This window comes from Neophocaena asiaeorientalis, unplaced genomic scaffold, assembly GCF_003031525.2.
Source record: "Neophocaena asiaeorientalis asiaeorientalis breed wild unplaced genomic scaffold, Neophocaena_asiaeorientalis_V1.1 scaffold130, whole genome shotgun sequence".
In the NCBI taxonomy this organism is placed as follows: Eukaryota; Metazoa; Chordata; class Mammalia; order Artiodactyla; family Phocoenidae; genus Neophocaena; species Neophocaena asiaeorientalis.
In genome coordinates, this window is record NW_020173397.1 from 2,230,871 (window position 1) to 2,245,230 (window position 14,360).

A 14,360-nucleotide genomic window follows, 5' to 3' on the forward strand; every position below is an offset into this window, starting at 1 on the left:
AGGCCAAAACAGTGAGAGCCCCGCGTAAAGAAAAAAAAAAAAAAAAAACAAAAAAAACAAAAGCAAAACGGAAGGCATTACGCACGAACTTATATAACCCCTGAAAATTTAACTATTCAAAAACGTAGCAACCAGTCTTATCTCATATGCTGTATAAAAACAGGTGGTGGGCTGGAAGTGATCCATGTCTGCAGTTTGCCCACCCTGGTCCAGACAACAGCCCTGTGAGAAAACAGAAGACGTCTGCCGAGAACACTGACGGAAGGAATCCGAGCTGTCAGTGAGACAATCGAACAAAGCAGGAGATCTAAAAGGACACTGTTAGCAAGTCTCAGAACAGAACGGGTATTAGATTTGCCTCCCATTTACAGAGAGAGGGGCAAAGCTTCTAGCTCTAAGAAACAAGAGGGTTTTGGACAGACAGACACCGCAGCGACCTTGAACCACTCTGCATTCTTCCTCTTCTTCAGCTAAGAAAAGAATCTGCTGGTGCACAAGCTAACTGAAAAGCTTCTGGCCTTCGAAGCAGACTTCTACAGGGCAAGCAAGCAAACTCATCAAGACATAACAAGAGGTTAGCTGTTGGTAGGAACCCCTCCACTGTTCTCACACACTGGGATGACTGTACCCATCCAGAAACCAGACAAATTACACGCACACACACACATACATACACAATCTTCTGCCTTTGAGCCACCAACTCCAACCGAAACTGGTTCCTATAGTCGATTCAACACTGCTCTGAAAATGAACGTCTCTCATCAGGGAAAAGTTATTATGAGGCAAAGCCGAGGCCAGCAAACTCCCTCCTCACATTCTTTACACAGAGGGAGGGAAATCCACCTGCTCTTTCTAGTACAAACGTCAGCCACATTCGGATGACACCCACACCTGTCTACATTAATTCCAAGGTAGTTAAGTACCTGACCTACTGGAGGGATTAAACTTGTGCTTTACTGGCGGCTTGTGAAAGGCCTGACGCATCTGATTCACACAGGCGCCATGACTGAGGAGGAAGCCTTGGCAGGGAACTTCCTAAAGTGCAGGGCAGTAGGTAAAGGTGTGTTACCTACAAAGGTGAGGTACAGGTAAGGTGGAAGGCACAGAGGTCCAAGGCCCGGGCTCCACAGGTGAGCGGGGCTGATTCTGCGAGGTGCAGCTGGGCCTTCCAGGCAAGTTACTAAACCTCCCTGGCCTCAGTTTTCTCACTTAAAATGGGGCTTCTAATAGTACCACCTATCTCATCTGGGTGTCCTGAGGGTTAAATGAGCAAATGACGTAAAGGCCTCGGCACAGTGCCTGGCACCCTGCAAGCACTAGGCAGTGAACCTTCTTCAGGCGACTCTTCACTAGCGAGTCTCTGGGAGCCACTGGCAAACTCAAGAGACCGGCGTCTATGGCTTTGGACTCTTAACCTCCCCAAGCCTCAGTCTCTTCATCTATCACGTGGCAACACCGAGATCACCATACTGGGTTTTAGAAGCTTGAATGAATGCTTCTGAAAGCGCCCTGTCAGGCCACATGGATGCAAATGTTATCCTCCTTCCCTCAATCCCATCGCTAGCAATGCCAAACGCTAACATGAAAAATGGGAGACGCAGGGTAACGGCTAGCAACAGACCAGCAGACTTAGAGCCAAGTAGTATCTGATAGATCCAGCTCAACCAGCTGCCAGCATATGAGTGAGGACCTTGAGTGGGCGAGTCCCACGTCCCCACGTGCATTTAGTAACTTGTGTGCTTACATGCCTGAGTAACACTGCAGACGAAACTGTACAGCACAAGCCCACGTGCACAGACAGCTCTGTCATCAGACCTTTGTGTTCAGACCAAGCTGCCCCGTCCAGCATGGTATGGGAGTAAGGAGAGAATACACAGACTGCTCCTTCTTTATAGAATCGTCCAAGTGGAGGGAGGTTATGGGTGGTTTCGCTTCCTTGTCAGGATGCTCTGTTTGTTTCATATCAATTACCGAAGACGGCTTTATAGTGACAATCGTCACATCAGCTTCATTTCTTCACCGACCGCTCCCAAGTGCGAAGTGTTTGGGGAAACCCAGGAACCCGCCCCCCATGGAGCGGCAGCCGTGGATGTGGATGCCCACCTTCTCGTAGGGGATCTGCAGCAGCTCCAGCACCACGGCATGGGCACCCATGTTCCGGAGCAGGCGTTGCTGCTGCTTCCGGCTCTTCCTCACAGAGGCGCCCTCTTGGACACAGAGTTTGCTGAGTCGAATCAAAATCTGGTACAAAGAAAGAATCAAAGTTTCTCCTCTGACCCCCATCTCAGTTCCGAGGACCTAACCTACTGACTACAGTTCATGATACCTCACTGTATACTTGGAATTTGCTAAGGGAGTAGATCTTAAGCGTTCTTACCGCCCCCCCTACTGGCTCCCCCCAAAAACCTAACTATGTGAGTGATGGATGTTTAATTAACTTGACTGGGGTAATCTTTTCACAGTGCATATGTATATCAAATCATCACTTTGTCAAGTATATTATAATTTTGTCAACTATACCTCAAAGTTGGAAAAAAAATTTTTTAAGAAAAAAGAAATCAATCTCAGAAAACTAGGAAGTGTAGTTGGAAAAAAGATTGCAGGGGGCGGTGTGGACAGGAAGGCAAAAGGATCACAATATATTAAGAACATAAAACGAGGGAAACTCCTCTAACTTGTAGTATCCCTATTGATTGTATTAAACCAAATCCACATACGGCTAAGAACAAGTCTTCCAGAATAACCAATGGATTACGGCTCCATCAGCAAGTGGGATGGTTTCAGATCTCCTAAAATGATGGCTCAGCATCATTGCCAAGGACTTGGGAAGAATTTGCTCTAGGGTAAAAAACACCAAGTGCCAACCTCCCAACTTTGAACTAGCCTGTGCAAAGATTCCTAAAGAGACATGGTTCTCATTGGTGGGTACTACGTGCCAGCCGCTGAGGTTAAGTCCTTGACAATTTCACCACTTAACTCTTCCTTCAACTGTAAACCTTCAGAAGTTTAGGTGCTGGAGGCACCTATACAAGGTGAGGAGACTGAAGACACACAAATAATAAGTGGCAGAGCTGGATCTGAACCAAGACCTGACACTAAAACCCATGCACTTCACCTCAGAGGTTCGCTTTCTCCCTGTTACACTTTCCATGAAGGGAAAAGCTCAAGATGGGGCACTTACCTCTTTGACCACCCTGTAGTTGTAGCTACTGGTGCTCTCATGCTTCTGGGACTTGTTATTCCCCTCCTAGGAACCAAGATGAACATGAGTGCAGTTTGTACAACTCTTAGGTTCCTGTCTGTTTGCATTAGCATCACAATTTAGGAAAGAACAGGGGTTTTGCAGCGTTTTCCTGCTGTCATGCTGGGTTTGTGCCTGTCATTCACTTGCTCACAACTCAGCTCCCCTCTGATGGGAGAGGATGCACATTATTGCACTGATGGGGGAGAAGATGATGGTCCAGGCATGGCTGGAGAACAGGTTCTTTCCCAGGTGCGTCTGTAAGGGACACCTGGAGCTAGTTCACTCAAAGTCTGTTCTACATGGGCCAAGGTGGCACAAGAGATGACGCTGAACTTGTATTTGTAGCTCACTTCCCGGAAGAATGGCTGTCACCCTGTTAACAAGCAGACCTCTTGAGAATCAAGCCCATCCTATAATCTGCATTTTTATCTAAAACCAGAGGAGGACGTGTACTTGTTCTGAGGACCCCATCCATCTCCTCCTGCAGCGTAACTTGTGTGTCACCCACCTCTGTTTTCTTATGTTCGTTTTCACCAGATGCACCGTCCATGGCCTCGTCGGGGCCCTGCCCTTTGTACACCCAAAGCTCTGACTTCTCCACGATGGATCGCAGTTGGTCCAAGTCTTGTTTGATCTGTTTGTAGTTGTCGACATCTTGGCTGGTAACAAGCAGTTGAACCTGAACGAGTGCAATTCATTAGTGACTCACAACAGACTCTCAGACACAATGCCAACAACACACACACACACAGCAACCCGACCTACCTGTTTGAAGGCCTGCAGGACCTCCTGCCTCTGACTGAAGTGCCGAAAGAGGAGCTGCAGGGCCCCTGACACCAGGGGTGGGTAGTCGTGCATCGTCAAATGCAGCAGGACCCGGAGGAAGGTTCTGCCGCCGTGGTCGTCCAGGTCCAGTGGCGTGTTCTCCTCACTGAGGGGAAAGGCCAAATGAGCCAAGACGCCCTCTCCCGTGCCCTTGGGCCCAGACACACCTCACCTAGTGAGATTCCTAACTCTGTATCGCCCCTCAGCCGACCTGGCTTTTCATTGCCTCATTTAACAACACACAACCTTATTTGCTCTTCAAATATATTCTGAGGTGAGGGGGCAGTTAAGCTGTCCCAACTGGGGACTTCCCTGGTGGCGCAGTGGTTAAGAATCCGCCTGCCAATGCAGGGGACATGGGTTCGATCCTTGGACTGGGAAGATCCCACATGCCACGGAGCAACTAAGCCCGTGCGCCACAACTACTGAGCCTGCGCTCTAGAGCCCGCGAGCCACAGCTACTGAGCCAGCGTGCCACAACTACTGAAGCCAGCGCGCCTGGAGCCCGTGCTCCGCAACAAGAGAAGCCACCGCTATGAGAAGCCTGCTCACCGCAACGAAGAGTAGTCCCCGCTCGCCGCAGCTAGAGAAAGCCTGCGGGCGGCAACGAACACCCAATGCAGCCAAAAATAAATAAATTTTTAAAAAAAGATGTCACAACTGTCTAATTTTTAATCAAAGTCCCCACCTTCCCACAGTGACAGGCCTGGCTTTGCAACCAGATTCCCAACTGGTGTTCTGCTGGGCTTCACCTGTGGTTTGAGAGCTGCACACAGCTGTGTTTCTCCCGAGTTGCTAGTTTATTTTTTATTTAAGATGCCCTAATTCAGCACCTAGCAAACCCTCTGTGGTGAAGGATGAGCTTTTTTTATGTCTAGTCTGTAGCCAACTGCCGTCTTGGTCTGTACCATGTCCACTGATGGTGCACCTGGATGCGGTCACAGTGTCCAACTGCCATCAAAGTGCCCAAAGGCTCACTTATCTAAACTGGTAGCAAGCGCTTTGGTCCCACAGACCCCACTTTGCGGAGTGCTGCCGTGAATCACTCCAACTCAGTGTTCCTCCAACTGGGGTTAATCAGAGAGAATCAGGGGTTCTCTCAGTATCTACGGTAACTTGATTGTGTGTTACTGATACAAGTAAAAATGCAATAAGCACGTGCTGGAGCCAACGGCAGGCCACCTCAAACCTGAGTGCTACCACTCAATTTTTGTGTCGGTGCCCAATTTGTATTTCCAGTCAAATGAAGGCTGAATGCTGGGACCTCTGTGGCTGCAGACAGATGGGACTCGGTGCGTAAATCCTCTGCTCGTGCTATGTGCTCCAAAAAGGTGTGAAGAAGCTTTCATTGCTGTTCAATGTCAGGAAAGTGGTGGGAGAGCTGAGACACCACCCAGCAGACCGAAATGACATCATGTTAAACTCAAAACCCCTGAGTTTCAGAAGAGCCACCTCTTCCATAGAGTAAATGCTGCTGCTAAGTCAAGTTTCACAGGTTTTACATCAAGCACTGCGGTGGACTGTTAACATCGGTGGCCCCTCTGTGGTCTAAGCGCTCTTGTATACATCCCTCCCACACCGATGCTGGGCTCAGCCAGGCGATTTGCTCAGACCCATAGGACGTTAGGAGCATGAAGCAAGCAGAAGCTTGCTTAGTGCTTGCACATTGTTGGTCTCTACACTTAGAGCCAGTCACCCCGCTATGCAGAAGCCCAAGGTACACTCGTGTGCAGAGAGAGACGAGCCCCAGCCTTACTGACACCTCCACCAAAGAGCCAGAAACGCGAGAAGAGCAACATGGATGTGCCAGCCCCAGTCACAGCTACCACAGCTGCACAACAGACCCAACAGTGACCAACAGAAGAGTCATCCAGCTGAGCCCGTCAACCCACAGAACTGTGAGAGGCAATAACATGACTGTTGTTTTAATCCATCACGTTTTGAGAGTAGGTTATTAATTACACGGCAATAGGTAACTCAACCAAGTGTGCATATTCTAAGAGTTATGCATAGAGGGTGTTTATACCAAGTTTGCCAGTGTTTGAGTCTCGTAACAATGTTTTGAGTCAACACTGAGCAATCTCATCTTTTAAAAAGGGGTTCATACATTAATCTCATGTTAGGGACAATGAAAGAACAGTATAAGTGTCTGTGTCCTTTTCATCGTTGCTTGGCTTCTAAAGGGCTCGGGGGTGACTGCAGCCCATTAGCAGCAACGATCTTGCTACACTCACTCTGTTTCGAGCCCCCCCTTTCTTTCAACTCTATTTCCTCACCATTTAAAAAAGTTTTGTAATGTGTGTACTTCGGGAAACCTCCGTCAATTCTTTCTGTTGTAAGCAGGAAACACACACACACGTGAACCCAACTAAGATCACTCTGACTGAGTACTGAGAGTTATAAAGAGAGCAGTCAAACAGCCTAAACCCAAAGACTAAACGTTTCCTAGAACAGTAAAGGAGAAGCCTTTGAGAGCTAGAAAAGAGAGGCCTCCCCCATCTTAGAACCACCTACAAAACAGAAACTGAAAATATACTTTCCTTCCTCCAAAGATGCCTTCGGCTTGCTCTTCAATGTGTTCAAAATCAAGAGCACCTGAAAAGTCAGAGAACAGAACTTCAGGTGCAGGAAGGGGTGAAAACGTGCCGCTCGTGAACATCCCCCCAAAACAGGCTCGCCACTGCCCCTCAGGCCTTGATAGGTGGGGTTATTCCTACCACCACCCTTCTCCTTATCCATCACCACTATTTCCTGGGCAGGAAAAAGCATCCACCATGAGTAAAAGTTGGTAGTGGACAGTAAATTTTCTTGGGAGAGTTTTGTTTTTGTTTTTTGGTATTTCACCATAACACTAGAACCCTCAGCTGTCTTATGACTAAGACACTCCAAGATGGAAGGAAGTAAGATCTATCCCAGAAGCGATCTGGGCCCTTTCAATTATTCCCCTGCCCCAAAAGGGTAACTCCCAGGGTCTCATTCTAAAATGCAGTCATCTTCAAAAACGTTCACATATTACCCTTGTTCTAGAACATACTCTTTGGACTTCCAGTTTTCATTAGACCCAGGTCCCATTTTATGGCTGAAACCCCATTCTGGCATCACTAACCTGGTACATTACTTGGTCCCTCTTGGCTGCTGTTTCCAGAGGATGTTTCCGAAGTCTGGGAATTGCTTTCATCAAACTCCCGCTTAAATATACACAGGAGGCAGGAGATCCTATAATCCAACCTCACATTCAAAATAAACTAAAGATTCAAGTGGAAATGGAAAGAGATTGGTTACATTAGCAGACCACCTGGAACATTCTGCCAAGCCACCGCACTCTGGCTGGGCCTGGCGTCTGCTGCATCAATTACCTTAAACACTACGTGAGCCAGATATTTGGCTTAGATTTCAAACTGTCACTTTAACAAAAGACTTCTAGGAGTATATCAAGTTTGCCCACAGCACCTTAGCTTCTAGTGTAAACTCCAGCGTCCCAGCAATTAATTTAATGCTCAGGACAATGAATCACTCACTCTCCACTCCATCCTCTATAAAACATTGCTTTAGTTCAGCAAGTACTGAATGCCAACTCTGGGCCTTAAGAAGGGTGAAGTTGGCTGCTTTTAAAAGAACTGACAGAGAAAAATGTGTTTTCAGTACTGAAAATTAGTTTGGTTCTTATTTTCTATTACTGATTGTTTTCTTTGATGTAGATACAATCCCTTGGGCTCCCTCTTCTTTCACTCCCTGTATTCCCTCCCAGTTCACTCCAACAGAAAGTCACTTTTTCCATCTTTGTGGCTGGAGCCAAAATGAAAGATCAAGCACCTGGCATTGTTTAAGGGCCTTACCGACATTCTCCCTTCCGTGCTCTCCTTATCTCTGCCTGGCCCTCCTGGCGACCTTACCCAATGCCAGGGCTGTCACCTCTCCTGGATTGAAACAGATCCTTGGCTTATCTTCCAAGCTCTTGGTCCACATTTCCTACTGACTGCTGGACATCCCCTTTGGTGTTTTCCCAGAGTCTCAAACTCAGTATTGTACGGAACTAACAGTGTCCATTCTGCCTGGGTTCTCCCACGCTCAGTCAACCTCAGGACCATCAATTCTTCCCTCCTTGATACACACATCTCATCAGTGACTAAGCCCTGCTGGTTCTACCTCTGCCACTCTCCACGGATCTCTCTCCCGCCGTCGTTTACCCCCCGCTCACAGCCTCTATCTCCCTCCTCGGCCATTACAGAAACAGAAACAAGTTTACCAGATCCACATCTCAAAGGTGCTTATTCTTAGGTTAGCTCCCTGCTTGAAAAAGTTCAAAGGCTCCCCACAGAGTAAAGTCCTAATACTTCAGGCACCCAGAGCTCCCTAGAGCATAGCGCAGTCCGCCTTTCCAACCTCATTTCTGATAACTTCCCTTCAGCACACTCCACGTCCCTGCCCAAGGAGAACAGCTTACGGACCCATGCGTCGTGATGCCCTGGTTCGACCTGCTCCATCCACCCAAGAACGTCCCCTTGTTTCTATACATATCCCGTCCAGGCCTAAAGGCTCCAAGAAAATCTTACCTCCTCTGGTCCTTACTAATTGGGATCACATGACCTACCCATATCTCGGGAGAACACTTTTCTCATGGTTTTATTTCCACGTACACACAGCTTCATCACACCTTATCTTCCTGTTAGACTGTAAACCCCCTGTAGACATAGCCTGTGTCCAAATCATCTGTGCATTCCTCACAGAGCCCAGCCAAGTGCCTTGCATATGGTAACGGATCAGTAAGTATTTGCTGAAAGAATGAATCCATCAACCAAATGTTCTCAGATTACTACAGTGAAGAGGCCTCAAGATGTAACCAAGCTTCACACCGCATCCATTCCAATAAACGTGTACGATATTCACATACTTGGGACCCGTGAGCCACGGCCTAAGAAATCCTTGAAATCCCTCTCTACCTTTGGTCAGACATAAATTTAAGGAGTCTTCTTCTTTATTTAAATCACTCTTTATTGCCTTCAGTAATTATTCTGAGGAGTCCCAGGGATGTTTTCAAACCATTAGTTAACTGTGATTTCAGAATCGAAAAAAAATCCTCCAATCTGTAAACATTTATAGTTCTCTACTCCGTGTTCCGGGGTTGAGATTAGACAGTGCGGGATGAAAGAGAAAGGTGATAACAGTATTCTTTTCATGAAGGAACAGCTGGTTTCGTTAATGAATAAAAAATTACCAAGGAGCAGAAAGAGGAAACACACACTGTTGGCAGGCTGGGAGGTTCTCACATGGAAGATCACGCACGGCCTCTCCAGTAAACTGGCTCCCACCCCCTCTTGCCTATGCCAGGACCTTGCTCCTACAATTATCCTCTCTCCCCTTCATCAGTAAGTCTTCCCTCTCTACATGATCACTCCCATTCAGCATACAATCTTGCTGACGTCTCCCAACTTAAATATTACCAATAATCACCCTGCAGCCACCTTCCCACTTTTCTCTGTTCATCTTTACAGCAAATCCACCCAAGAGGTTGTACGTATTGACTCCCCACTTCATCTTCTCCCATCCTCTCTTGAACCTGACCTGTTCCCAGACTTGTCAAGTGTGCTACCACCTCAGGTCTTTGCCTTTATTGTTCCCTCTTGGAGTCCTGGAGACTGTTTTCCTAGATACCCACATACTAGCTCCCTCACTGCATTCAGGTCTCTGATCACGTAACCTTAATGGGGAGACCTTCTCTGACAACTCCATCAAAAACAGTACCCGTGGCCTTTACCCCCAATGGCCTATAAACCATCTTGACTCTCTTTTATATTTTAACATCCTTAGTATATACATTTTTATATGTCTATGCCTCCTATCAAAAGGTAAGCAGGAATGATTCTGTTCATTGCTGGATCTTCAGTGCTTAAAAGTACTCGGCGTGCTCTGACAAGTACAGGTTTCTGGTAACTGACCATACTGCTGAACTGAATGAATAAGCATTTTCAGAGCTCTAATGGAAAACTGATGAATTCATAAAAGTGCTAACAAAAGATCAAGATGAAAAAAAAGTAATTACATGGGACTGAGTGAACTGATGAGGATGATTGTAATTTTTGTGACTTTCTGTTTGAATAAAAAAAAAAATCCCACAAGGACTCAGAGGCAAAAAATATACAAATCAATTTTCACTGCAAAGTAGCTGTTACAGTGGAGGATTACTGGACTGAATGTCAATATTATGACATAGTACGAGTGTGTTTCATGTTTGATAACTGCAATCATTGTTGCTTTTGTTGTGATCATCCACTTACAATACTTGGTGTCAGTTTATTTATCTCTTGTAAAAATAAAATACAGTGTGTGTGTGTGAAAAAAAGATTAAATGAGATAATGCATATAAAAAAAAGCATTAGAAACATATGCTTTATTCTCATTGTTAACTGAAATGGTAGATGATGTTTAAATTGTGTAATTATAATTAATTTGTAATGTGGTACTCAAAATTTAAACAAATATAACCCTCTCACAGTAATACTGTTAGAGGGAAAAGCAAAAAAAAGTACTCGGCATGGAATCAGTCTCTATAAATGTCTGTTGAATGAATGAATGAATGAATAAGGGAGGGAGGAAGGGAAGGATTATGGGAGGAGTTACAAACTTAATGGAACCTTGAATGAGTTATGACCAAAAAACAGGGAATTCAGCTATGTATAGAAGCGTAAGTGAGTTAATTCTAAGTGGGTGAAGACAGAGACCAATGAATAGGGAAACGTAAGGTAACTGCAGAAAGTTTGGCATGGTTGGAGGAACAGGGCATGCTGGGGAGGGACAGGAGATGACAGCACAGGGAGCAGAGGGCCAATTCAGAAACAGCACTTGAGGCTGAGCTAAGACTCTACCTCCACTCTCTTCCCAGAAAGCCTAGGGCTCCGTAAAAGCAGGGAGACTGGATGCAGATGGTCCCCCGGGAAGCACACTCCCGCCCACCCTGCAACCGCCCCGGCCCACGGTTACCTGGAGTATTTCAATGATCTTCAACTTGGTGTCCATCACCATGATGTCCTCCTTCTCCGGCTCTGCTTGCTTCACGTTGCCCTCGGGGGCGGTGGCCGTGGGAGTCATGGGCAGGAAGCCTCCTCCCCGGAGCACCACCTGGGTCATCAGCTCTCCAACCCCATGGATGGACCGCATCACGTTACTACCTAAGAAGGGCCAGGACAAACCTTGGTCATGACATCCCTGGTGTGCGCTCTGGGCACCTGGCCAGGGGCAGAGGCTCTTCGGGACAAATCACTTAACATGTCTCTATTCCAATATATTCTAAGAGCCTGGGAACCTGAAACGGTTAACAACCATCAGAAATGCAGGGCTTCAAGGAGCAGGGGAAAGAGTATGGAGCATTTATGTATGTTAATTCACCTGCCAAATTTTATTGGTCACCTACTACATGCTTGTTGCTGCGCACAGAACTAGGGATGCAGGAGCTAACAAGACACACATCTGGTGCCGCTACCAAAAGCCACTTGATCTTGAATACATTATGCTACCTCTGACGGTCAGTTTCTTACACTATAAAATGAGAATAATGGAGCCCAACTGACAGAGATTAAGTGGCAAAATGTATGCAAATGACTGAGCAAGCACAGCCCCTAACAGATAGTAGGACGTAAGTAAACGTACTTTTTCTATTCTAGCTGTAGAGACCAGTTAAACAATAATCCACACATGAGTACCTAGTGTGTGTCTACTACGACCCTAAAATAGAGGGGGAAAAAAAACATATAAAGGCAGATTTTCCTATTTACAAATTGGAAATAGGATACCCAGACACAGTCTGGATTTCACTTACTCATATACTAATATAAACATCTGAGGACCTCATGACACATCAAGAACAATGACATGTATTTTTAAGACATAAGCGTTAGGCAAGTGTTGGGCAACTTTCAAATGTTGCAGTGAAACGTACAGACTCATATATATAACTATAAAAATACAATAAAGTGTTAATAATCACTGACTCTTAAGTCGTGGGTCTACAGGTGTCCACTGTACTATTCTTGCCGCCTTTATTTATACCTGAAAATGTTCATAATGAAAAGTTGAGAAGAAAAGGACAAAGAAAGGACGCGTCAGCACACAGTAGGTATGAGAAGAGCAGAAGGAGAGGCCGGGCAAGCGTGTCCCGACCTATGGGAGCCATGAGACCTCCCTCCTCAGCTTCTCCATGTTATTCTCACCTTTATTCTCCTCTCCCTTCGCCATCTTGCTGATGGGGAAGATTGTGGTCACGTGCACACAGTCCAATATGGCCAGGAGGATTTTGGTTAATCGCAGGAGGTCGGAGAAGTTGTAGAAACCAAAGTATATGAGATTCCTAGCTAAGTTTACAACCTATTGTATTTAAAAAAGAGAGAGAGGAGGAATTAAATAAACAGTATCCTTCACTTGCATTTTAGGTTGACTATTTTATAAATGACTGACTCTGACCTTCTTTACAGTAAGAGAGAAGGCATTTATTTTACTTGCAGTTTCTGACCAAATTTCATTTTGTTTCATAAGGAGAAAAAATAAGAAACAAAACCCTGCAAAGCTACTGATCTGCTCTGATGACTGGTTAATGAAAAACTGACCTCATCATTGGCTCTGGGCAGCTTCCCAGAGATAATACAGGGCAAGCCAAGGTATACAAATCAAGGACACAGATAACATAGCAGTCCTTGGAAATCTAATTCCTCAAAAGGCAAAGTGATCTCAAAGAGAAATGCTCAACTCAAGGGTGATAAGGATTTATGTCCCTCAAATGATTAATCTATGACAGATCCCAAGCACAGACTGTTTCTTTCCTGTCACTTTTAATATAATGTACAGATTATACATAATGTTCTATCCTTTTTACATGATTCAGCTCCCCAGATGTATTTCTTCCAGGAGCATAACTGCCTTAAGCCAAGTGACTGGTATTAGTTCTATTTTACTCTGCAACAAAACTGAGCTGAATTCCTTTTTATTACAAAACCAGAGTATCATGATAAAAAAAAAATCACCACCTATTTTCTATTTACCCCATAGAAAAATGATCAACACAAAGCAGACAAAACAACACGATCACTTCACCATGAGTTACCTCAAATGTAAGTTTATTTTTCTCCTTATCAGAGAAAGGGAACCTCTGACACACCACATCTCTTAAATACTCCTCCACAAATTCCATGGTCTGAGCAAACCTCTCCTTAATTTCATCTTTCGAAGTGCCACTACTATCATAGCTAAAAGCAAAGGAGAAAGAAATCAGATTTCAAGTTCTGACCAGTGAGGCCTTCCCTGTTTGCTCAGCCCCCAGAGCTAACACCATCCACCCCAACACTTCCCATCCTCCTGTCCCTACTTTACTTTTCCCTCCTCAGCACCCACCACACCAAGGAATACATTTCAGTCCTTTATCTTGGTTACTGTCTGTCTTTCCCCACTACTGTACACACAGTTTTCTTGTTTGGTCCCAGATAGATTCCTTGAGCCTGGCATGCGGGAGACACTTAAACATTTGTTGAATAAAAGAGATATAAAAGGACAATCACGCCATCTTTTACATTCTTGAGGAAACAACATTTGCCACCCTTAATTATATCTTAAGCTTAAAGAAAAAATGACTTATCTTTCCCTCTGATTTAACCAGACTTATTAACCTGACCATAAGTGTTTTGTCTTCCGCTACATAGAACACTGTAACTAAGAAGTTTTAAAGCAACGTGAATGAGGTCTTAACAGGGCGAAGGAGCCAGGCTCACTCATCAATGGCGATCTCGGAGGGAATCTCGGACCAGAGGCGGGCGTATTTCACGGGAGTGACTTGCTCCTGTGGGTCTCGGTCCACATGCATGTGGAGCATGAGACGGCAGAAGGACGCCCGCAGGTCATAGGGCAGGTTCTCATCAGACATGCAGCGGAGAATGAGATCCACGTCCAGCTGGCCTGAGATTTCGTTGATGGCGAGGTACTGGCGGTCCAGGCACATCCTCGCAAAGAGGTTCAGCTGGTACCTGGAGAAAAGGAAAGTTACACAGGGCTCACTCTCATGGAAACACACAGCAGAAGAGTCGCGGGGGGCCCCAACTCTCATAGGAGTGACAGGTGGCCACGGGAACTTACACATCAACACTCTTCACTTGCTTGTGTATGCAAACTCTGGCTTCTGTACCAAGCGGGAAAAGTAACAGTTCAAGCCACGCCAACAGTCACATGTGCCTACCCTGCTGTGTGGGAATAATTACATGGCTAGTTGATGCCGTTTTGCCCTTGTTTATTTTATAAAATGGGCGGGGGGGGG

The 14,360-nt window shown here is 45.8% G+C and overlaps 1 protein-coding gene across 2 annotated transcripts in view; it reads right to left on the reverse strand.

The window, feature by feature from the left end:
* ITPR1 (inositol 1,4,5-trisphosphate receptor type 1) overlaps positions 1 to 14,360 on the reverse strand; it is a 324,061-nt gene that overhangs the window by 148,598 nt on the left and 161,103 nt on the right. For both annotated transcript variants that reach the window (XM_024747000.1, XM_024747001.1), the window contains 10 exons: positions 13,822 to 14,073; positions 13,161 to 13,302; positions 12,274 to 12,427; positions 11,048 to 11,235; positions 7,176 to 7,314; positions 6,610 to 6,664; positions 4,010 to 4,175; positions 3,753 to 3,923; positions 3,182 to 3,247; positions 2,104 to 2,241 (listed from right to left, as the gene is read on the reverse strand). In XM_024747000.1, the coding sequence (XP_024602768.1) occupies positions 2,104 to 2,241; positions 3,182 to 3,247; positions 3,753 to 3,923; positions 4,010 to 4,175; positions 6,610 to 6,664; positions 7,176 to 7,314; positions 11,048 to 11,235; positions 12,274 to 12,427; positions 13,161 to 13,302; positions 13,822 to 14,073 (1,471 nt within the window). The remainder of the gene's footprint in view (positions 1 to 2,103; positions 2,242 to 3,181; positions 3,248 to 3,752; positions 3,924 to 4,009; positions 4,176 to 6,609; positions 6,665 to 7,175; positions 7,315 to 11,047; positions 11,236 to 12,273; positions 12,428 to 13,160; positions 13,303 to 13,821; positions 14,074 to 14,360) is intronic.